Source organism: Lepisma saccharinum, chromosome 5 (assembly GCF_977018435.1).
Source record: "Lepisma saccharinum chromosome 5, izLepSacc3.1, whole genome shotgun sequence".
Lineage (NCBI taxonomy): Eukaryota > Metazoa > Arthropoda > Insecta > Zygentoma > Lepismatidae > Lepisma > Lepisma saccharinum.
The window spans coordinates 77,737,256-77,763,947 of NC_139233.1; the positions used below are offsets into that span (position 1 = coordinate 77,737,256).

A 26,692-nucleotide genomic window follows, 5' to 3' on the forward strand; every position below is an offset into this window, starting at 1 on the left:
CGTTGCAAGCGGATTGCGAAAAATAGCCATTATAATGCCATGAAGGTCAAACATATATGAAATTAGTCACGTTTTAATTTATAATCACAGCATTTAAGCATTTTTGAAATTTTAAATCTGAGAACGCCGGGCATACTATAATGCTACACCACTGGTGTGTACCCTGACAGCACTTCCTTTAAGCATGGCAATCAAGGACTTGGATTTGATCGTGTATGAATAGCTTTAGAAAAGTTTCCAGGTCATAGCCTTGGATATGGATGAAATTTGGCATGATTTTTCAACCATATCTTGAAGGCCTGTATACCAAATATTAGTCTTGCCCGAGTCATAGCCTGCAGAATAACATGTGACACACACATCTGAACAATGAGCCTCGGAACTAACTTCAGGACTCGATAATTTTGGAACCATTGATCACAGCAGAAGATCTGTACCTACAAGCCCAACAAACCTCTGTGCCCAAGGAACACATGCATTGTATCAAAATACCCACAGCTTGTTTACATTAGCATGTAAAAAAATCCAAAATATGCCTTAAGAAAGCTGACATATCAAAAGAAGCATATTTTGTGTGTCTGAAATGTAATCCACCCAGGAAGACAGTATTAAAAATAGTAGATTTTAAAAACGGTGTAGCACAAAAGGGAACCCGTGACAGCATAAATCCTTGAAAATTTCGACTTTCCCAAACTTAATCTACAGATTTTGAAGTTTTACAAAGACTGAAAATGTATTTCATCAAGCGAAAACCACAAATGAGCAAGATATTTAGACCAGAAGTGTCAACAGCGTATGTCTAATTTCTTGCATCTCAGCCCACTTTTACCACTTTTTTGAATGCAAGTTTCATTTTACAAGCATCAAAAAAACATGGAAATTGAATGATTGTAAAATTAAACCAATATTAATAACCTAACAAAAACGTCAGATTACTACCAACATCCAATCCAACAAAGTAAAATTATCAATTATCTTCAAATACCTTCCTGCCAAATAATTCAATCACATGTGCAAGGAAATCATTGTAACAGAATCACATGCATACCTTGAAAATATGCACTTCCCATTATGTGATTGCAGGGAAGAAATGTATCAATTGGCACACATTTTATGAAGCCTGAAATTTATTACCAAATTTATTACTAAATTTATTTTAGAAATAAAGTCTCCGCGATTACGAAAAGTTTTCATCATTATAGACTGAAAGAATTCTCAAAAGTTTAATTACTAACTGTTTTCAAAATGTTACATAATTTTTATATGATACTTTTCAGTGTTCTATATTATTTACACCATCCACGGTCATCACTATTAGAAATCTAATGGAGGTTAAATAAGAGATTATAAACAGGATGAGGATTGATAGGCACAAGACCAGGGGTTCCAGGTTTGATTCCTGGCCTGGGCAAGGATGTTTGTGAGTGTTCATTCATCAATTTCATCATATCACTCATCTCCATCTTCGCAAATTAGCCAAAAGTGGCACAAAAAGCGAAATAAAATAAATGAAATCAAATCAAACTAAACGTGATGAATATTTTTCATCATTTTCATGGATTAGGAACAGAAAAAGCTGTTATCTTTGAAAGAAGCACTTGTGACTAAAACAGTCACACAAGAACACTATACCTGTGAAACATGAATACCACTCACACTTAAGCACATAGTGGTTCGGATCCCACTTTAAATTGTAGGTCCAGTCCTGATCAGCCTTACTGTGCATAACGTGGACTTAAAACACCAACTCAATCAATCAATCAATGCCATTCAGAAATGTGACAAGACTGTTTTTAAACATAAACGCCTACATTATCTTGCCAAGGAACAAGAAAAGGCATTTTATGGCAAATCGTTAGCCTATTATTGCATAAAATTTAAAACAAATCTCCGGGATCAGCCTACAAATTTCCTAAAACCATGCCAAAATAGAGTGGATGCACGAGGACAACATTTCCAACATCCCCCTTGACAATTAACATGCTTATTTAGAATGTAATTTAACTGTAATTCTGAGAACTTGAAGTCATTTCAAAGCTAGCAGTTTACATAGCGGAGATATCGCATGCGATTTGACAGGAGTTGGCGTCCGTCAGGTGCCCAAAGGGGAAAGGAGGACCCTGTATATTGTAATGTTTGACTGACATGCCCAATATCACAGCATGAAAATTCAAATATGATTCATGGATGAAATAAATCTAAATCTAACATTATGATGTCATAACTGATACTGCATAAAATCACTAATTTCTCAGTTATAAAGTATCTCTCTGAGGTTAACATGTGGGGGTGATGTGTTGAAATTGTTAATTGACGTGTAGAAGTTGTAAGCTTTTCAATTAACGCGATCGTTTTCCGTATACAAGCATGGAAACCATGTTTGTTCAACGTGGCATTCACTGGTTCAGTAATCTGCGTGGTGTGAGGAAGATGGCGACTTTGAAGGTAGGAAATAAAGTTCTTTCTTTCGTAAGCTTATTTTAGTAACTTTTAGTTGGGTACATATTAATAATACAGGGCATTCGTTCATATTTCACATAGTCAATAATTTAGGACACTTGATCACAAATGTGTATTAAAATTTCTTGCTCAAGTGATACGAAACTGACATTTTTTTACGGTGCCCCACAAATGCATAGCCCCAAAACCATTCACGCATAGCCCCACAAACCATTCATGATAAAGTTAGGTTAGGTTAGGCAAACAGTTAAAATTTCATTCTAAAACGTAAAATATTGAAATAATCATTGTTTTCACGGAGAAATCCAGGGTTTCTGATCGCGGACCACTCAATTTCACTTATTTTGCAATTTCTACATGTGACCCCCCAATGTTAACTTCAAATTCGTGATTAGGAGGCCTCATTTAGTGAGTATGCGAAATATTACAAAAATCAGGGATGGGTCCGGTATTGTAAATTCGCTCCTCAAATCTTCACCTAATGTGTGACAAAATAACAACTTGTTATTGAAAGGCAGTAGCGCACAATAAAGTTTTAAAAACTTGTATTGGAATAGGTCACCATTTTTTAACAGGTACAATTGGGGCCTAATCTTGTAGAAAATCAACTTCTGCCAAATGACTTTCCTTTGGGTGATGGTTCAGTACACAGAGTCACCTCACTGCTATATGAAAAGAAATATTGTAAGAATATAGAAGTAAAATTATGATGTAAGAGCACCAACCCACCTACGCACGCAATCATATATGGGGAATGTGAAAAAAAAAATTGTGCTGCACAAAAAAAAAAGTTTTCACAAATCTTAATTAGTATCCTAGAGACTAGACACGTATATGATTTGATTCAAGTAAAGTGACCAAGTAAGATATTTTTTAATGCAAGGGCATATTATTTTCTTGTACTTTTAGTTAAAATCTGAAAGATAATGGACTATTTATAAAGTTGCCCAGGTTTCTTAAGTGTTTCCCCCATTAATCTACAATCTACACTCAAGCTATAAAGGTAACAGTAAATTGCCAAATGAACAGATTTTAAAATAATTGGTTGCATGACCATTTTAGAAAAAAATCATTTTTAGTACATACGTTTGTACATGTTTCTAGATATCAAAACCAATGTTCAAAATAAATAATTGTCTTTAGTTCTCCTGGAGTAGACATTTTTCCAACATGGCACATGGCTTTCTTTGCACATTTAGCACTTTTCAAACCTTAATATCTCAAAAATCATTTGAGCTAGAGACTTGAAACAAAATTCATTTTGTAGCTAATGAAGTATACTGTCTATGATATTCAAGTATGTTTTGCTTATAATTGCATCGTAAGTATGATAATCATGGTGAAAACTGTGGTAAAGGTAGTTAAAAAAATTGGATTTTTAAGCCCGATTTTTTCAATGAAGGGGTTTAGTCTAAGGCTTGATTTTTTTTTCCATGTGTAGACCTGCCTGCAGGGTGTCTGTAATTAAAATATCAGTGCTTAGAAATTCAACCCCTTTACAGCATGGGCTCAAATATGGCCGTTCATTGAATTTTGACAATTTGACAGTTCTCACATGGGTCCTCTTGAAAAATTCTGAAATTTGGCACAAAGGAAGCCCTGCATGAACCTAACTCTCAGTAAAAATCTCAATTTTTAGATTCAACTCGTTTTGGTCAATATGAGGTAACGTATGTTACCTAATTTCTAATATTGCAAAGTAAGGTTAAACTACATTCCATACTTACAATAATGAAGTCTTTTCTTTCTCTTTTTTAAATTTGGGTTAAATAGAGCCTCAGAAAATGAGCCCATGCTGTAAAAAAGGGTTAAATTTCTAAGCATTCTGTTTCTAATTTCTGTTTGAACTATAGTAAATTAGTACCCTAGAAACTTGTACGAACGTATGTAGTAAAAATGATTTTTTTCTAAAATGATCATGCAACCACCATTGGATCGTTTGGCATGGAATGACCCAGTATGGTATAGGGAAAACACATTTCTTCAACTACTTACGGAACTGAGTTTCTGTAGTCTTTGAAAGCTCGTGGAAGTGTTTTCTCCCTTCGTTCAACTTATTTGGCCGGTAAATCATGTATTTTTCGACATTAATGTCTCTCCAATGCACAAACGCTCTTGCCTCCATTACGTTCGACTACATGAATCAAATGTTCCGTGAGTTCTATGACATAACCCTTGGTGAGTGTTTCCAAACTCACCATTGTTTTGCCAGAACATGACAATTTTAACTATGTTTGCCTAGCCTAACCTAACCTTACGTGCATGGTTCGTGGGGCTATCCGTTTATGGTGTGTGGGGCTATGCATGCATGGTTCATGGGGCTATTTATGAATGGTTTGTGGGGCTATCCGTGCATGGTTTGTAGGGTTTTCGAACCAGGAAAAAAATACAAAATGAGTAACACGAAAGTAGGTATTTTTTGTGAAGAAGGTTGGAACACTGTAAATCCACTGATCATCGACAACGCTAGTCAAGATTTCTCCGCCATATTGTGTGTGAGAGGAACGAACAATAATTACTCGATATGTGTAAAATTGAAGCTATTTTCGTGAAAGAAGCGAAATCCCACCTTAAACAATGTTTCACAATGCATAATAGGTAAGTACGAATGTAAAAAATGACGAAATGAACGAGTAAATGTGTTTTCCCTATTCCATACTGTTACCGCTATAAAAAGTATCATTCGCTAGGTATTACTTGTGTTGCATAGGTATGTGGCACATACAAGTTTCATATAATTAAGCCAATTCTGTGTCAGATGGTAAGACACCTCACAGAGATTGAAGACTGGTGAAGGAATAGTAACTTTGACTCAGGAAAAAATGTGGTATTTTCTGTATGTGAATTTTAAGGTACCAATTGTACTTCAAAAGCGGCATGATTTCGTGCTTACCTTCTGATAGCACAGCTGAAAGATAATTATCACTAATGATTAATATAACATACAACTTCCATTATCATCCTGTATGTTCTTCCTTGTAGAGAACTTGTATGTCAAGAGTCGAGCATCACGAACATCGAGTAATTAACGTTTGCTTGTAAATTTGAACTTGACAACTGGAGTTGCATAACAAGTATAGTCCACTATTATGCTTATGATATTCAAGGTCTGATAACGTAATATCATATTCACAGTTTCTAATTCAAGTCATTTAAAACTTTGTTTCAATATAAGCAAAATATATAATAGAAATGTATTTACGGAATTTGATTATCGGCTATATATCTTTATCACTTCAAGCAAATGTTTACAAGATCAGCGTGTGCTTCAGGAAGTGTGGAAGTCAGCTGCTTAATATATATCAAGATAATGTCTGTATTAATTAATGTTACTTAATTTCTTGGTAAGAACATTGATTTGGCAATAGAAATTTGTTTTATAAATCACTGATACATATATTTTAAGTTTTATGTAATATACTATATTTATTTAAATACAATTGACGTATTACTGGAATTCAAAACCACTTATTTCCGTTTCCGGTGAAGGCTGCAAATATGTTGATGTTAAATGATTGAAAATTGTGCTTGCTTTATTTTATTACAGACGAAAGAGAAATGATGCAGAGTGTTATAAATACTGTCAAGGGAACAGCACTAGGTGTGGCTGAAATCTTAACACCAGTTCTAAAGGTAAACAAATATTATGTTGTAATTATAATGTAATTTGTCGACACGTTACATTACATCGCAAGAGGAAAGCTCGGATGACTCACTGATCTTGATTGAACATGAACAGGAAAGTATGTACTGACATTCATTGCGATACATGGCTGTAAATGCTGAAGACACTATGGTCCACCTTATGAAACATGGAAATTGTATGTTTTATGTAACTAAAACTCGTTGGTAAAATTTTCGTTTCCCCAAAACGTCTTTTTTCAATTTTATAGGAGAAATTACTTACCGAAATGCGTTTATTTATACTTTAGGAAGGTCTTGGAATTTTGTTTTTCCCTCGTTGAATTTTTTTTTGGCGGTAAATCATGTAATTTTCGACATTAATTTCATTCCGATGCACGAAAGCTGTTCCCTTGCTGTCCGTCTACTACGTGAACCAAATATTTGCGAGCGTTTCATGACGTAACAACCGGTCAGTGTTTCCAAATACGCGGTTTTGTAACTGTGTAACAGTTATAGAACGTAAATAAACCTGCGTTACTGTTCATAATTTGTCATAACGAACTTGCGACTCCATGACGTGCAAAGAATGCGTGGTGAAATTCGATGGGGTTCAAAATCCAGTACAATTTGTAACTCAACGTGGAATTTTAAGGAGGGATTTGACAATTCCGGGAATTTCTTCATTTTGTTTGAAATTCGGTATACTCACCAATTTTGTCCCCGTAATCACGTATCTGCAGTTAAAATTTGGCGCTCACACGTGGAAATAGCAAAATAATCTCAATTAAGTTCGTATTTCGGTACTAGTTTAGGTAAAAATTTACTATCCTTCGGACACCTCTATTTTTTTGGTTTCGTCAATTTTTGACATTGATACTTACGTATCTGCTTCGCGGAACATTCCTGAAGGTGTATTAACGTTGTTTTGATGAAATTAATTGCAATTTTTCACATTACCAGAACGTCTTTCTGGTAGGTGTTTTCCCTTGACTGAGACACAATATCGCGAGTACACCTTCCTACATAATTGCGCGTCCGGCTTCTCTCTTGCCAAATTTTTGACATTCAAACTTACGTATCTGCTTCGCGGAACATTCCTGAACGTGTATTGACGTTGGTTTGATGAAAGTAAGAGCAATTTTTCACCTTACGACTACTTCTTCCTCCTACCTTTCCGTTTGCCTCACACACAACATGGCGCGCACACCTTCGTAAATAATAACGCGTAGGAATGACGCATCGGCCTTGTTTTTTCTCGATTTTCAATTGTTATGCAGTGTTTCAACCTTCGGAACCCAAGAAAAGCCCGTCGACAAACTTAATCAAATCTATTTCTTTTTAACTTTATTTTTCGCGTTCTGACACCAAATTTTAACTATGTATCCCAACCTAATCAACTAACCTATCCACGCACCAATGGTTCGTGGGGCTATCTTTTTCACTATTGAAACCTTTGCGGGGCCTACTAACCTATCCACGCGCCAATGGTTCGTGGGGCTATCTTTTTCACTATTGAAACCTTTGCGTGGCCTACTAACCTATCCACGCGCCAATGGTTTGTGGGGCTAGCGCCAATGGTTCGTGGGGCTATGTTTTTCACTATTGAAACCTTTGCGTGGCCTACTAACCTATCCACGCGCCAGTGGTTCGTGGGGCTATCTTTTTCACTATTGAAACCTTTGCGTGGCCTACTAACCTATCCACGCGCCAATGGTTTGTGGGGCTAGCGCCAATGGTTCGTGGGGCTATCTTTTTAACTATTGAAACCTTTGCGTGGCCTACTAACCTATCCACGCGCCAATGGTTTGTGGGGCTAGCGCCAATGGTTCGTGGGGCTAGCGCCAATGGTTCGTGGGGCTATCTTTTTAAGTATTGAAACCTTTGCGTGGCCTACTAACCTATCCACGCGCCAATGGTTTGTGGGGCTAGCGCCAATGGTTCGTGGGGCTATCTTTTTCACTATTGAAACCTTTGCGTGGCCTACTAACCTATCCACGCGCCAATGGTTTGTGGGGCTAGCGCCAATGGTTCGTGGGGCTATCTTTTTCACTACTGAAACCTTTGCGTGGCCTACTAACCTATCCACGCGCCAATGGTTTGTGGGGCTAGCGCCAATGGTTCGTGGGGCTATCTTTTTAACTATTGAAACCTTTGCGTGGCCCTACTAACCTATCCACGCGCCAATGGTTCGTGGGGCTAGCGCCAATGGTTTGTCCACACCCGGCACAAACTTTACAACACACCCACCACACGTCATTCTCCAAACCCTCGATCCACAGTTCTAACTCTCGTCGCAAACGCAGGGAGTTCGAAACACTGGATACCAACAAAACACAATCACGACACGTCATGATAGTCACGACGGTGTATGAAGGTGAAGGTGTACGAACTTCATGGTATACGCAGATGTACGCGCCAAACGCTATCTCCGTCGGAGAATTAATTTTCAACGAACAACATGAATTTCAGCTATGAAACATTGCAACATCACACAAAACACCTTCCCGATGTTCGACAATGCTACAGGAACTTATTACGGTAAGTAGTCTCTTCTGTACAAATAAATAAATGTGTCCGAAGGATAGTAAACTAGGGTAAAAATTTACTATCCTTCGGACACCTCTATTTTTTTGGTTTCGTCAATTTTTGACATTGATACTTACGTATCTGCTTCGCGGAACATTCCTGAAGGTGTATTAACGTTGTTTTGATGAAATTAATTGCAATTTTTCACATTACCAGAACGTCTTTCTGGTAGGTGTTTTCCATTGCCTGAGACACAATATCGCGAGTACACCTTCCTACATAATTGCGCGTCCGGCTTCTCTCTTGCCAAATTTTTGACATTCAACCTTACGTATCTGCTTCGCGGAACATTCCTGAACGTGTATTGACGTTGGTTTGATGAAAGTAAGAGCAATTTTTCACCTTATGACTACTTCTTCCTCCTACCTTTCCGTTTGCCTCACACACAACATGGCGCGCACACCTTCGTAAATAATAACGCGTAGGAATGACGAATCGGCCTTGTTTTTTCTCGATTTTCAATTGTTATACAGTGTTTCAACCTTCGGAACCCAAGAAAAGCCCGTCGACAAACTTAATCAGATCTATTTCTTTTTAACTTTATTTTTCGCGTTCTGACACCAAATTTTAACTATGTATCCCAACCTAATCAACTAACCTATCCACGCACCAATGGTTCGTGGGGCTAGCGCCAATGGTTCGTGGGGCTATCTTTTTCACAATTGAAACCTTTGCGTGGCCTACTAACCTATCCACGTGCCAATGGTTCGTGGGGCTATCTTTTTCACTATTGAAACCTTTGCGTGGCCTACTAACCTATCCACACGCCAATGGTTTGTGGGGCTAGCGCCAATGGTTCATGGGGCTATCTTTTTAACTATTGAAACCTTTGCGTGGCCTACTAACCTATCCACGCGCCAATGGTTTGTGGGGCTAGCGCCAATGGTTCGTGGGGCTATCTTTTTCACTATTGAAACCTTTGCGTGGCCTACTAACCTATCCACGTGCCAATGGTTCGTGGGGCTAGCGCCAATGGTTCGTGGGGCTATCTTTTTCACTATTGAAACCTTTGCGTGGCCTACTAACCTATCCACGCGCCAATGGTTTGTGGGGCTAGGGCCAATGGTTCATGGGGCTATCTTTTTAACTATTGAAACCTTTGCGTGGCCTACTAACCTATCCACGCGCCAATGGTTTGTGGGGCTAGCGCCAATGGTTCGTGGGGCTAGCGCCAATGGTTCGTGGGGCTATCTTTTTAACTATTGAAACCTTTGCGTGGCCTACTAACCTATCCACGTGCCAATGGTTTGTGGGGCTAGCGCCAATGGTTCGTGGGGCTATCTTTTTAACTATTGAAACCTTTGCGTGGCCTACTAACCTATCCACGCGCCAATGGTTTGTGGGGCTAGCGCCAATGGTTCGTGGGGCTATCTTTTTAACTATTGAAACCTTTGCGTGGCCTACTAACCTATCCACGCGCCAATGGTTTGTGGGGCTAGCGCCAATGGTTCGTGGGGCTATCTTTTTAACTATTGAAACCTTTGCGTGGCCTACTAACCTATCCACGCGCCAATGGTTTGTGGGGCTAGCGCCAATGGTTCGTGGGGCTATCTTTTTAACTATTGAAACCTTTGCATGGCCTACTAACATATCCACGCGCCAATGGTTTGTGGGGCTAGCGCCAATGGTTCGTGGGGCTATCTTTTTCACTATTGAAACCTTTGCGTGGCCTACTAACCTATCCACGTGCCAATGGTTTGTGGGGCTAGCGCCAATGGTTCGTGGGGCTAGCGCCAATGGTTCGTGGGGCTATCTTTTTCACTATTGAAACCTTTGCGTGGCCTACTAACCTATCCACACGCCAATGGTTTGTGGGGCTAGCGCCAATGGTTCGTGGGGCTATCTTTTTAACTATTGAAACCTTTGCGTGGCCCTACTAACCTATCCACGTGCCAATGGTTCGTGGGGCTAGCGGCAATGGTTTGTCCACACCCGGCACAAACTTTACAACACACCCACCACACGTCATTCTCCAAACCCACGATCCACAGTTCTAACTCTCGTTGCAAACGCAGGGAGTTCGAAACACTGGATACCAACAAAACACAATCACGACACGTCATGATAGTCACGACGGTGTATGAAGGTGATGGTGTATGAAGGTGTACGAACTTCATGGTATACGCAGATGTACGCACCAAACGCTATCTCCGTCGGAGAATTAATTTTCAATGAACAACATGGATTTCAGCTATGAAACATTCCCACATCACACAAAACAGCTTCCAGATGTTAGACAATACTACAGGAACTTATTACGGTAAGTAGTTTCTTCTGTAGAAATGAAGAAGTCTGTCCGAAGGATAGTAAACTAGTACCCGTATTTCCACATCCTCAATTTCCGAATTTCCCGCCGGTTCCGGGCTCCGCCTCTGGGGTAATCGACTTACCGCCCCCAACCGCTATCGCGGCCCCGCCTCCGCTCCGCTCCGGCTACCCGCCTGTTTCTATAGACTCCCTGTTAAGGGCATGTTAGAAATTGGCCGGATTCACCTGCCCCCAAATCAACGCCAAATTTATACGTGGGCGCCAAATTTTAAGTGCAGATTCGTGATTACGAGGCCCAAATTAGTAACTATCCCAAATTTCAAACAAATCGGATAAATACCCTGCATTTTAACAAGAGATTCATGATTAGGAGGCCAAAATTAGTTAGTATACCGAAAATTAACAAAATTGGAGCCTTTCTCTATATTGTCAATTCGCTCCGAGTAGGTGGGAAAAAAAAATCCAAAGTTCGTCAGACTTTTTCTTTGACATCAAATGAGAGTACGAGACGTGTATTACCTATTTCACAATCAGTTGCTTTGATTTATTTCAATCACTTATCGCACAACACTCTTGCTACCTTCCGTTCTGACGTCAGCAGACTCAAGTTTATTTTTAGGCTAAAGGTCTATGTTGTTATCCATATCATTCAAATTTCAGTAACCACCAAACGTCTCTAATTCCCTTATTTTTGTATTTTTCACATTCATACTTAAGTATTCTGCATACTAGAACCTAGATATTTTGCTATGAAGAAGGTCGCAACACTGCATAACCACTGATCATGGACTACGCTAGTCAAGATTTCTCCGCCATATCGCGTGTAACGCAAGCAAAAGCGAACAAAATAAAAATACTCGATATTTCGAAAATTGAGACTATTTGCCTGCAAAAAACTAAACGCGAAATAGAAGAATCCTTACGAATGCAGAATATGTGAGTATCAATGTGAAAAATACGAAAATAAGGGAATTAGAGATGTTTGGTGGTTACCGAAATTTTAATAACTCGTTCACTGTAATTTAAAAATGCTGCACAGAATAGCAGAGAAAAATATATTTCGTAAATAAAAGCACACAATGAGTCAAAAATTTGTATTTCTGACAATAAATCATTCCCCCTCAACGATTTGAAAGGTTTTTTTTTATTCTGCAAATGACATAAATAAATAAAACTGCTTGAAAGGTACTTTTATTAAGCACCCCTCACTTCATGTAAGACAATGGAACAAACTTGCTTTACCAAAAGAACAAGTTGCATGCATTTCTCATCTCACCGATTTAAAACCTGATTAAATATTAAGTATCCCCGAAACGTCTGGAATTCCTTTATTTTCTTCTTTTTCACACTGGTACTTACGTATTCTGCATTCCTAAGGATTCTTGAAGGTGCCATTTCGTTGTTTTTTTTTTTTTCACGCAAATAATCTCAATTTTCAACATACCGGTATCGAGTAATTATTGTGGTACCAGTTGTATAAGCCGGAGACACATTAAACTAGTTTATTTTCAAATAAAAATCATTTCTACTTACCTCATATGCATACCGCAACATTTTTCAAGCTGGGGATCACTTTTTTTTTCCATGAAAAAAGCGTTATTTTGAACATCATAATCATTTATTGGTCGTTGCTAATTCGGCGGGCAAATCTTGACTCACGTTGTCTATCGTCAGCTGATGTGCAGTGTTTCCAAACTTATGAACCAATAAATGCTGCACAAACTATTCACAAAAGGTTTTTAAGCGAAAATTGAGGCTAGACTCTACTTTACATCCTTATCTGCATGGTGATTGCTTCTTTGCGTTCGTGGTGCGGCACCCAGCATCTCTTCGGGTAATTACCTTTTTCTTTTTACACTTTCTGTTCACGATAGCCCCACTATCCATTCACGGGGTCGAGGTATGCCTATGAGGTTAGGTTAGGCCTGTTAGGTTAGGTTCCATTTGCACTCATTTCACCCCTAAATATGTGCTTCATCATCTAAAAAATTCCTCAGTACGTTCAATTATGCATATCCGGACAACATCGGTTTTTTCTCGATTTACTCCTTCAGGAAATTTTTGCTCGCTTTGAGATTTACGTTGTTGATTTCCTTATAAAATAAGCTTTCCAACGATATATGACACGTATTCCTTAGGAAAAGGATGTAAACTAGAGTCTTACCTTAAATTGGAAAAAAAAAACGCTCGCACGTCATCTTGTAAAACTACCGCTTGGCTGCTTCACTGACAGGGGGTTACATAATCGAACGCACGAAACATTTGATTCACGTAGTCGACGGTAATGGCGGCACGAGCTATCGTACAACGGAGATGCATGAATGACGAAAAATACCTTACTTACAGGCCAAATAAGTTGCACGATTCGAAAAAACAATTTCCCCGGCTTCAGAAAGTCCTCAAGAATGCAATTCCGTAAGTACTTTCTTGTCTTTTCTCCTGTAAATTTCAAGAAATCTGTCTCCGACTTATACAATTGTTACCATTCTTGTTTGTTCGTTTTCGCTTGCGTTACACGCAATATGGTGGAGAAATCTTGAGTAGCGTTGTTGATGATCAGTGGTTATGCAGTGTTGCAACCTTCTTCATCGAAAAAATAACTACTTTCGTGTTACTGATTTTGTATTTTTTTCCAGGTTCGAAAACCCCACGAACCACGCACGGATAGTCCCACGAACCATTCATAAATAGCCTCACAAACCATGCACGGGAAGGTTAGGTTCAGTTAGGTTAGGCAATCATAGTTAAAATTGTCATCTTAAAAATTGTTAAAAACATTCATAAATAGCCCCACGAACCTTGCATGGCAATGTTAGGTTCGGTTAGGTTAGCAAACATAGTTAAAATTGTCATCTTCAAAATTGTTAAAAACAGTCATAAATAGCCCCACAAACCATTCATAAATAGCCCCACAGTTACATGCACGTTCATTTACGTTATACTACTGTTACACAGTAGGAAAACAGCGTGTTTGGAAACACTGACCGGTTGTTACGTCATCAAGCACATGCAAAATTTGGTATACAGAAACTCTTTTCGGTAAGTACTTTCTCCTGTAAAATTGAAGACATACTTGAATTTTACCAAAACCTGAACCAAACAAATCTAGCATAATCAGTGCTATTTAAATTTAAACGGAATATGTAATGCTAGTATCCTTTTAACCCATATATTCCTGAATTGTGTTTGGTTGACAATTTTTGTCAAATTTATGTATTTTTACTCTATTATGACTACAAATTATCAGGAAATCAAAACTAATTGAAAATCATTTTGTGTTCATGCTAGAGGAGGGTGGGTCAAAAACGACCCAATGGGAATACCGATGCTAACTGCATGGGTCGTTTTCGACCAAATGGGAAAATACGGATATAATTCGTAACAATATTGGCACTGGTGATTCATGCAATCACTCACTCTCACTCTCTCTCTCTCCTCTCTCTCTCTCCCTCTCTCCCCCCCCTCCCCCTCCAGTTTTTTCACTTTGTTATACAGGTTTATGTTCTGTTGGGAGGATATTACAAGAAAATAAAACATAACTCACTTCATGAGTACATTACTTGTGAAATTTTCAGAACATTTATCGTAGAGAAATACATTGCACTGGCCGCTATACCTATTGGATATGTTTTTACAGCTGGCACATCTTTGCCTATGTTCCTTCTATTTGATAATGTGATTTAGTCTGAAGTACTTTTTGCTTGATGGTGGCTCTCGAGATGTGCTTACAGAGGAAGACCCACTTGAAGAATCTCTTGTTTTTCCATATCCTGCCAAAGTCACTGTACCAACACTTCTAAACTGTAACAGATCTCCATTGTAGCCTGCATGTTGAGCTAGCAACTAAGAATTAACAACAGCCACATATACCACCCAAGAAATCAATGGAATGTAAATCATTTTACCACTTATTGAGCTACATATAGTTCATATATAGTACATATAGTATATAGAGTACTCCAAGTTGAGGTCTAATGGGTCAATGCTACCTATGTTCGTATTATTCAATCCAATAACACCATGCATTTTGATTTGTACTCTCCCTCCAGCATCAGATAAACGTCTACTTGTCAGTTTTCAAGGCGAGACAAAGTATCGGTTGTCAGTATATCTTCTTCTCCTCATATCTTGATTTGTTTCCACTCTTGCATCAAGAGGACAAATAAAAATAGTATTTCCTCTATGTTGTGTTTCCTCATCAAAGTATCTCAGCTAACGACAGAGGTCTGTCAGTAAAGACAACTTCACTCCTCCCTGATCCTACTCAATCACTCGCCCGATGTGGGGATAATCCAACCAGTTATGGGGTGACGTGTGGTCAGCACAACGAACCCCCAGTCGTTGTTTAGATTTCCATAACAAGGTTATGCTTGTCATTCATAGCTTTCCAATTTCCTCACGATGGTGGGTAGCCACCGGTCCCATACAGAGGCCGAAATCTCAGGAGAAAAGATGTTACGCTTCCCCCAGGAGACTCGAACCTGCATGCACCCCATAGGCAGAGCCCAAAGCATTACGCCTTAGACTGCAAGGCCAGAGTGCGGGACTACGGAAATAGTACATTGCATAAATTGGTATAATATATGAAGTATGAATACAAACCATACAAACATAAAAACATAGTTGAATAAAGTGAAGAATTCCAGAGGACAATACATAAAATGTGTAAACTCTATTAGCAACGATATTCCCATTGGGTCAAAAATGACCCACCTGATGAAAACACATAATTGTTTGAGATAATGAACACATGTCACAAAACTGTAATTTAAAACAACAACTAACATTCTTCAGGAATCATATTGTAAAAGAAATTTGGTAAAGTATGAAAAAATAAAATTGCACATAATTTTCTTTTGACAATGGTACTTTAGCATTCCCCACTATCAGTGTGCTCACAAATTCAAAGCCAACTGCAGACGTCGTAATTTGGAAAAATCAGCATCAACTTTAACAGTTATGAAAAATATATTATGCACATTAATTCCAACTCATAAATAAGAAAGATAAAGTAGTAACAAAATAAACAGTTAATAAAATTATATTGAAGTGCGCAATGGGTCGAAAATGACCCAATGGGAATGTATGGGTTAAGTTTCCTCAATATTTCTTTAAGCGTCCTTCAAGGGGATTGCAGAACATGTAACAAATCATTTGAATTTGTTCAGACACTTGTGTTTCAAAAAAGTGATATACTGTATCCAGCAATGTAGCTTGATAGCTGTATTAGTTTATTTTCAAATGATCAAATTAACAATACAATTGCGCTGTCACTAATGCGCTGGTGTTTTGGGGCAATGGTGGCACCACATTAGGCAATAATGGAATAAGTACCTTATTATGGTCAACTGGAGTCAGAAAAAAACATTGAGGCAGTTGAGCTTAAAGGGAACTTAAAGCAGAAGAGAACAACAAAAATCTACTTAACCTCAGCAAGTCCCTTCCACTGAGAAAGCTCAGCATTTATCACAAAAAATAAAAAGGAATAGCAATAAGTCTAAAATCATATGGGATATACTAAACAAACAAAGAGGGAAAAACAATAATAAAGATAAAGAAAATATCTCACTAGCTATAAATGGAACGGAGGGAGGATAAAGACCCAGAAACCATAGCAACAATATTCAATAACGCTCTTGTGAATGATAACCCAAACACTAGTTTGCAAACAAAACACAGTGAAAATTTGGGACGTCACACTAATTCTGTTCAAAACTCTATGATATTGGAAGAAGTAAGTATAAATGACATTGAGAAAGCTATCAATTCCATAAATAACAAGCAACCATGTGATATTGATGGTTCGTCTAACCGTCTAGTAAAAAAATGTACACCCTGTCTACTCCTGCCTCTACAATTTGCTATAAACTCATCATTAAGGAATGGTATATTCCCAAAGATCTTAAAAAAGAGTGTCAAAAAACCGATATAAAAAAAGAGGCCTAAAACAGGCCCCTTAAATTACAGACCAATAGTAGTTACTTCGACCTTCTCCAAAGTTCTCGAAAAAATAATTTTCAATAAAATTCATGATTTTTGCTCCAAATTTAATATTATAAATGAATATCAGGACGGTTTTCAAAAAGACAAATCAACTAATTCTGCAACTGTACAATTTATGAAACTAATCACTGAAGCCTTGGAGGAAATGAAATTTCGAGCACAGTATTCCTAGATCTGTCCAAAGCAATTGACTCTCTCAACCACAACACACTTATGCATAAACTATATACGTAGTTTAGGTATCAGAGGTGGCATATTTAACTTAATTCAAGTCATTTCTTTCTGATCAAATACAATGTACTCAAATTGACCACATAGATAATTCATCTATCAAAACCTTTTACTCGAGCTTTAAATCGTCAAAGATAGGGGTCCCTTAAGGATCTATACTTGGTCCACCTATGCAGATGACACTAACATAATATGTAGGGCAAAAACAAAAGAACAATTAGAAATTCAAACTTACATCTCAATTAATCAAATAACACAGTACTTAAACAGTAATAGCCTAAATGTAAACCATCAAAAAAAACAAATTTCATGATTTTCGTCCAGATACAGTGAATGAAAATTTAAGATGCAGTACATAAAATATAAGGTATGGTATACAATCAATTACAGTATAAGAACAAAAGATTTTTACATGCTGCACATATGTGATAAAAAATAAATTGTACATTACATTCACAATATTAAAAACAATGATAAGCATATATACCTGTAGGTATGACTTAAGATGACCGGACCCCTCTCCGATTTTCTTCATATTGAGCATACTTACTAATTGAAGCCTGCTAATGACGAATCTGAAGTTAAAATTTGTCGGAAACGTCTAGAAATTGCAAAATAATTGTGAACCATTGACTCTAGCCCCACGAACCATTGACGTGTGAACCATTGACGTGTGGTTAGGTTAGGCAAACATAGTTAAAATTTTGTCTCATGGTAGTATCAGGATCTAGAAATTGCAAAATAATTGCGAACCATTGATGCTAGCCGCACGAACCATTGGCACTAGCCCCATGAACCATTGACGTGTGGTTAGGTTAGGTAAACATAGTTAAAATTTGGTGTCGTTGTAGTATCAGGAATATATATATATACACATATTTGCTTGTGAAACAAAAAATTTCAAGAAAATCGACGGTTTCCATTCCGAAAACTAATGCCTCATTTTCGCTTATTTTGCAATTTCTAGATGTTTCTGACAAACTTTTAACTTCAGATTCGTGATTAGGAGGCCTCAATTAGTGAGTATGCCAAATATGAAGAAAATCGGAGAGGGGTCCAGTCATCTTAAGTTGTTCCTACCTGTATAATATATATATTGTATAAAGTAGATGCATGACTTTTTTTTTATAAATTAGAGTTACATGTCCATGAATTTCTTCATTTCTTAATTGTGTCTTGTCATTAAGTACATAGATAATAGATTTATAAACATAGAGCGAGTATACAGTCATAATTTTGTTATCAAGAAAGGCATTTCTGCATATTGATCTGGATGGTATTTTGCATATGTCTTACAGCCCTCTTCTGTAGTGTGAACACTCTTTTTGTATGTATGTGAGCTGCCCCTCCCCAAGCTGTAATACAGTATTCTAATCGAGGATAAATAAGACGTAATACAGGTTCATGTTGTTTCCTTAATATTACATTGTGAAAGAATTTTCAATAGATAAAGATATTTTATAAGTTTATCACAGATATAGTCAATATGACATGCCCAATTTAATTTATCATCGATGATCAATCCTAGGAATTTTACTTGGTTAGCATACTCTATTTCATTTTCATCTAAGTAAACCGTCATGTTATCGAAATTCTTCTTGTAACTCTGCATTATAAGTAGATATAGGATGAGTCAAAAATTGGTGAACCACCTGAATATCTTTTTTGCTTAGAGTGAAACTGTTCAAAGCCTTATCATTATGCATTAGATTATTTGCTGCACCTTTGATGTATATTACAAAAACAAAAGAAAACGAACTTGAAGTTTCTACGGCAAACCTGATGAAAGATACTATCCTTTATAACTAGGGCTAGGATTTTCATTACTTAGCATATTTTTTGGGTAAGGTTGATGTGTTCCCTAAACATGTAGAAATTCATATTATGAAGAAACTAATTAAATTAAGGTGCTTTTTAAGTTCATATTTTGGCATATTTGGCCATTTCTACGTGATAGAGCATATTTTGATGGATTTTCGGTCACATTCATCATATTTTTGCATTTTCAAGAAATATACGGTCATTTTCGAAGTGTAGCTATTCATTCTTACTCCCATTTTTACTCTTTTTTTTTTGCACTGTAGCAAAGTCTTTTTCATTTTTATTTGAAAATTTAGAGAAAGTATTCATTGTGTATTTTAACTCAGGGCCTATAAAGTGAACTAAAAATAGTACGTATGTGAAAATATCTCAGCATTTAGATATTGATGTTTGAGACAGTCCAGTTATAAGGGCATATTTTTCAAATTATAGTGCATATTTTGTAGAGTTTTAGGTCTTAAGTGCGTAACTTCTGAACCCCTTGATCAATCTAAAGAAAATGTCATTTTTGTAATCAGCATTAAAAGTTGTATAAGTATACTGAATTGCATGAAAATCGGGGATGGTGGGTCACGTGGCCTGGGTGAATTGACACTAAACAAAAATCCAATATTTATTTCTCAATTCCACTTGGTTTTTCAGTATTGTCAAGGATATACAGTCCATCACAAAAAGTAGCACCACTGCATTTGTGCTCTGCTATGAATTATGTGATCTTCCGGCAACTGGCCAATACAGGAAACATCCCCCCCCCCCCCTGATCCTGTGAATTGGACAAGAGCAAGGGTGGAGCCATGGTCGCATACAGGGTGGATAAAAATCTAGTTTTTTATTAAATCACTCTAAACATGCAATTTTTAAGAGTGGTGCTTTTTTTTCTTGACGGATCGTAGTTTTGGCTCATTTTAATTTTAAATATCTTGGTAACAGTTCTGAAAGTTCAATGATATTTCACAAGTTTTATAGGACTATTGGGATGTGCTTCAGAATAATGGAAATGATTGTGGGAGTAATTTCAAAGCTTGAGGAAACTAATTAGCACAGATGAAAGCTTACTAAGTATTAGCTACCAGATAAATTTGAAATGTAGCTTACGAGAGCTGGCATATTTGATTTTCGGTCAACTCAGACACGAGTTTTTGCAGATTTCCATGTGAGGCTTAAAGAGATTACGAGATTAATGTATTTTCACCAAAAGATTCTCATATCTACAAAATCCTTATTTTCATTATCCTATCAATTATTTCTTTAAAGTGATTTAAATCCGTGATTAAAAAAAAATCACTTGATTTAAATCAATCCATCTTGCATTAGGTCAGTGTGTCAAACTGGCTTCAGGTGGGTACTGTAAATCAGCTGAAGCCACTATTAATCAAAGGCACCATATTTGCAAATCTGTATTAACAAAAAACAACTAACAAAATTGTAACCCTCAGTCATTGTCTTGACATTTATTGCATAAACTAAGATAATGCTGTATCCCACAAGATTTATTTCAAGGGTGTAATGGTACTATTCTATCTCTGTATAGTGTCGTTGCCTTGTAATCAAGGGGTCCCGGTTATATACTTGGTGGAGGCATTAGTAGTTTGGATCCCACTTTAAACTGTAGACCCAGTCCCGATTAGCCTATCTGAGCATAAAGTGGACTTAAAATGCCAACTCTATCTCTGTAATTAAGGGTTCCTGGATTCGACACCTGGTGGAGGCACATAGTAACTCAGATCCCACTAAACTGTAGGGCCAGTCCCAGTTAGGCTATCAGCCTATCTGTGCATTAAGCAGACTTCAAACAAAAAAAAGTTTTAGATTTTTCTTTGTTTTATGCTGTGGTGTGATTTTTAGGCTGTATTTTAGCATTTATAATCCAATATCTTCAGTAAAATTTAAATTATGTTCCAGGAATCTAAATTTCGGGAAACTGGCGTGTTAACCCCAGAGGAATTTGTTGCTGCCGGAGACCATTTAGTACATCATTGTCCGACGTGGCAATGGGCAACAGGAGATGAAGGCAGGGCAAAGTCATATCTGCCTCGTAACAAGCAGTTTCTTGTTACTCGTAATGTACCATGCTCTAGGAGATGTAAACAGGTAACGTGATTATTTCGAGTTCTTTGTTATTAGTAAATATTTTTATCCTACCTGTTTCAGAGTTAATGAAATTAATCCAGAACTTTTCAAAATTCTAAAATTGGATGTGTTACAGTTGAAGATCCTCTCCCCCCCAAAAAAAAGATTCATTTCAAATTCCAATTGCCATTTTCTCAAGTACCTAGTAATTGACACTAAAATATTGTAAACCTGTTTGAACCCAAGATCTCTGCATAACACTCCATTTTCCATGAAAATGGGTTCAGACAACATTCAACACTATATATATATATATATTATATTAATGCAAAATGTTAGTATGAGGCTCATTTGGAAAGTAACCACCGTTTGGGTATAAATAAAAAAAACACATAGATACAACAAATTTTTACTTTACATCTGAAAGGTACAGCTATCCTCTATTTTTCAACATAGTTTCCATGTAAATTCAAGCACTTCTCATAGCATTTCACTAACGTAACAATCCCTTCTGCATAAAACTCGGCCACCTGGAAATTCAACCAACCTGTCACAGCATTTTGAAGATCCTCATCATCAGAGAAGTGCTGTGCCACTTCTTCATGTGAGTGAACAGATGAAAACCAGAAGGAGCCAAGTCAGGGATGTATGGGGGATGATCAAAAACATCCCATTTGAATTGGTGCAAAAGGTCTTGTGTTCGCTGAGCAGTGTGAGGGCGAGCGTTGTCATGCACGAACACAAACCCAGATGTCAGCAGACCACGACGTTTCTTCTGGATAGCTCTTCTCAGTTTCTGCAAAGTGTTACAGTAAACTTCAGAAGTGATTATCTTACCATGTTCCATGAATTTTTACCCAAACAAATCTTATCACTCTTCGTATCTCGCATTTGGCGGGATTTTTGATGGCAGCACACATTTTGTGACACAGATTGCGTGACGTAACAATGGTTGTGTTCTGCCCACTACTACTAACGCCATGCCATAACGGCAGTTACTTTCCAAATGACCCTCGTATTAAATTTTGTTCATATGTATTGTGATCTGAGTTAATAATAAAACATGCATATTATTATCAAATAACTTTTACTTCTGCTATTGGATGTTTATGAGGTTATACCAAAGGCCAGAAAATTCTTGCTTTCCTTATGTTTTACAATAATTTTATTTCTGTTATTTGGCTAGGGAATTAGGTTTTGTAATAAGAAGTTTAAAATTCCTAATGTTTTTTGTTCAGTTTTTTTTCACAAGTTGTACAGGAGGATACGGAAATGAAGAATGGTGGAGAAAAATCGTGATCTTTTTTCATGGAAAGGCTTTTTCTGGTAAACAGCCCTGTAAAATATTATATCTAAATATACATTTTTCTGTTTCTGATATTGTATGTATGAACCTACTATGTAAATGTTTGTTGAGTGTGTTAATGAAACTATAGTAATTTTAACTTTTCTTCCAGTGAAATAAAACATTCTGGACAGCGGCGACGATTGGGTTCCAAATTTGGGGGGGGGGGGGGCAAAGACAGTATATTTCCCTTTGTATATAAGGTTTAGCATAGTGTGGGGCAAAAGTGGCGAAAATTGGGGGGGCAACTGGCCCCCCTAGCTGCCACTGATTCTGGATGTACTATATAATTGTAACTTAAAATATTTTTTATAGTGTTTGTTGTTTAATTTTGGTGATTTTTTTTTATGATACTTTGCAAAATATCAGCTGCCTGCTATATTTATTTACAGCGTAATGATAATTACACTATTTACAGTGTAACATTATTAGTATTTTGTATATTATTCTACATAAAATGTTTGTTATTTTTGCCTATAAAAATTAATGAATTTTAACCTTTTGCTGCCCAAGGCCTTTTTCACATGTAAGCCTCTCTGTCCCGAACCGATTTTGAGCAAAATGCAGAGTTTCAATTAAATGAGTGTAGATCAGAGGCTAATTGCCCTAGAGAGATGAGTGATATACCGTTGTACGCGGAATGAACCAGAGATTCAGACTATATGAAATTTTTGCAAATTTGTGTCAGGGGGAGGGGGCTAACTCTCAAAATTCCAAAATTTCGGGGAAAAAAATGTTCCCCCATCCTCCCCTCAAGCAAAAAGTACATGACAGTGTCGACATGCACATGGAAATGATCGCTGACATGTAAGGAACACAAAAATATTTGCATTATTATCATATGACCAATGTAACTTGAGTTATACCCCCAAAAGGAATTGTCGGCACGCCACTGATTCAAGCTTCAAAATGCAGCGGTACCTTGAAATGACTTTAGCTCAGAGACTATTTGCCCTGGAGATATGAACGATATACCGTTGTACGCAGAATGAATCACAGATTCAGACGATATATAATTTATGCACATTCGGCGCACATATGGAGGGGGAAAGGGGGGAAATCCCCTGATAATCCCTTTTTTTTTAAAAAAAAAAAGGATATCAAAATGTCAAAATGCAAATTTTATGCAAATTCGGCATATATATGAAGGGGGAAAGGAGGAATCCCCCAAAAATAATTTTTAAAAAAATAGGAAGAAGAGTATAAATAAGAATTTTTCTTTGTATTTACCTTTGCTGCTCCAGCTCCCAAGCTTGGTCTGGAGCCATGATGCCTTACTTCTGGTAGTACTCCATAAAACATGGCTCTAGACACAGGGGCACCTTTCAGGTAACGCATCGTCATCTACTTCGCCGTGAAGTTCGTGGCCCGCACAGCACACATCTCCCTTGTTCCTGTGCAGATTCAACAACCAGTTTCCCCCTCCCCCTCCCCCCACCCCCTGCTTCCACCCTCACGGAAAACTTTCATTTTGACATCGGATACTTATAAACAAGCTTCCTTCGAATGCAGATAGCAGGAGGGAGTGAAAAGCATTGCTTTAGAACAACAAAGCCGGTCTTCCTTTGTCTGCAAAAATTTGACATTGAAAAGAGCCGCAAAAGAGAAGTACCTTTTCCCGCCTTTTCCCCTCCATTTTCATGAAGACAAAAAAAAAATGCAAAAACCATTTCTATTAAATACATGTGTTGGGAACAATATAAAGAAATAAAATCGAAATTTTGCCAAAAATAGAAAAGTTATAACGTAAAAACTACGACCTTGACACAGCATCTCGATCGAGGTGCTTGGGACAGTGAGGGTTACATTTGGGTATCTCGTTCGAGACGCTTGGCCGGCAAAAGGTTAAATCAAGATAAATTTAAGTGTGTTGACAGTTTATATTTCCTTTCACATGAGTTTCAGTACATACGATATGTTTTGTTTAAAGAAATGAATATTTATTAGTAACAAAAAAAGGATGTTAAACCCATTTGGCAAAAGTAAAGTTCCACATTAATATTTTATGCATATTATTGTAAGGAGTAGTGCACATTAATCTTCCTTGATACTGTCATTTAAAGCATTATGATCCCAATCTAATCCTTGCCTTAAGTGTGAGTTGGGCAGAAATAAGTAAGTCGATTATACAATAAATGCTAAACAAGTATATACAGGGTGTTTCATAAGTTCGTTTACAATGATTGGGAGGTGATTGTACGAGTGAAAATAAGGTGGAAAGTTCATGTAACGAAATTCCGGAAACAGCTTTGTTGCCGAGTTATTGATGTTTGAAAACGTGGGAAAATGATTTTCCGAAGTTAATGGCAAAACGGGTGGAGAGAAGTCGTCGGTGTTGGGTGGTCCACTAAGAAATTGGGTACGCTCTTGTCAAAAAATCATGCTGCAATGTTGTGCAATGTCGGCGCAAGGGATTCCCCAAAGGATGCAAACGAAGATGTTGACGGGAGTGGGGTGGGTGTGCGTTCTGCGTGAGCTGTTATCGACGACATGGCATGTGTTGAATGGCACCAAAAAGCAAAGAAAATTTCCTGAGCGAAGGGCACCATGACGTAAAAACGAAAAAAATGAACTGTCATAGGTTGCATACCCTGAAGGGCACACAGTATGCTTAATGGAGATGTGAAGGGAACCTCATCACAGATGGTTTTCAAAGTGTTCACCATGTACTTCCAAGCAGAGGTGACAACGGCGAATCAAGGATTGTCTAGTGCGACCCAACATTGATACGGGCAACGAGGTCCTCAGCTGACATGACAGATATTTCGTAAATGAGGTGTTTCATCTCTCCCCAGAGGAAGAAATCCAGGGGCATAATATCAGGCGATCGAGGTGGCCATGGCACAGACCCTCCCCTGCCAATGCACTGGTTGTGGAATACGGTATTGAGGAAATGGCGCACATTCCGATCGAAATGTGGGGGTGCACCGTCATGTTGAAACCACCGTCTTTGTCTCAGTGCCAAGGGCACGTCCTCTAATAGTTCAGGCAAAACCTCACTGAGAAATGCTTGATAAGTGGGTCCACATAGGCGAACAGGGAGAATGTACGGTCCAATCAAATGGTCATGCAGTATCCCGCACCACACATTCACTGCAAATCTGTGCCGATGATGTGCCACTAGCAGTGCATGTGGATTTTCATGTTCCCACACATGACAGTTTTTACTATTGAACACACCAGTTTTCGTGAAGATAGCCTCATCACGCTATAGTACCGTATTATGAAAATTGGGGATAGTGTCAATTTGATGAACAAACCATTGGCAAAAGTCCCGAGGTAAAAGATCTTGCACTTTCTTCAATTTGTACGGGTGCATCCCCTCTTCTGCCAGGACTCGCCACACATTCACATGGGAGGTGTTTCGTTCATTGGCTAGTGCGCATGTACTGGTGCCTGGATGATCTATCACTGCAGTTTACAGATCTTCCACAAACCGTCGTGTTCGCACATTTTGCGGTCGACGAGGTGGCTACACTGATCCTGTTTCCCGAAGTCGAGTGTCTACAGTTTGAAATAAGGTGTGCGATGGTAACACCCTATTTGGAAAACGTGCCCCATACAGACGCCTTGCAGCATGGTTATTACCTCCAGCCTCCCCATAAATCAGATGCATGTCCGCCAGCTCTTGGGGCGTGTATGCAGCCATCCCTTACACCGGGCTACAAGTGTTTATGGCCGTTAACACTAGTACACTTCACAGAACACGATGGGCTGTGGCTAAGAATTAACACGTAACACTGCTAGGTCAAATGTTTGACCAAAACTACTGTCCAAGAACCTAACGTCTTTCCATTCAACCGTGAATGTTTAACAACCTGCTGCTGGCACAGCACCTGAAGCACGAGTGGCATAGACACGTGCGCTCCTTCATGAGGAAACCTACACTGATGGCACCCCTAGCGGGAAATGTGGTACTTAACGTCAGATCACATGGACACCCATCTGCCCTTCAGGGTATGCAACCTATGACAGTTCATTTTTTTCGTTTTTACATCATGGTGCCCTTCGCTCAGGAAATTTTATTTGTTTTTTGGTGCCAATCAACACATGCCAATTTTCGTCGATACCAGATCACGCAGAATGCACACTTACCCCACTCCCGTCAACATCTTCGTTCGCGTCCTTTGGGGAAACCCTTGCGCCAACATTGCACAACATTGCCGCGTGATTTTTTGACAAGAGCTTTCCCAATTTCTTAGTGGACTGCTCAACACCGACGACTTCTCTCCACCCGTTTTGCCATTATTCACTTCGGAAAATCATTTTCCCACGTTTTCAAAT

At 38.1% G+C, this 26,692-nt stretch overlaps 2 protein-coding genes across 3 annotated transcripts in view; one reads left to right on the plus strand and one right to left on the minus strand.

The window, feature by feature from the left end:
• The window catches only part of Rubicon (run domain Beclin-1-interacting and cysteine-rich domain-containing protein rubicon), a 67,819-nt gene extending 62,074 nt beyond the window's left edge, over positions 1-5,745 (minus strand). For both annotated transcript variants that reach the window (XM_083122691.1, XM_083122689.1), the window contains exon 1: positions 5,354-5,745. The gene's annotated coding sequence lies outside the window, so the exon portion shown is untranslated. The remainder of the gene's footprint in view (positions 1-5,353) is intronic.
• A 199-nt stretch (positions 5,746-5,944) lies between these two features.
• The window catches only part of Atg3 (Autophagy-related protein 3), a 45,650-nt gene continuing 24,902 nt past the window's right edge, over positions 5,945-26,692 (plus strand). The window contains exons 1-2 of the mRNA XM_083122692.1: positions 5,945-6,093; positions 20,896-21,084. Coding sequence (XP_082978818.1) covers positions 6,019-6,093; positions 20,896-21,084 — 264 coding nt within the window. The 5' untranslated portion in view covers positions 5,945-6,018. The remainder of the gene's footprint in view (positions 6,094-20,895; positions 21,085-26,692) is intronic.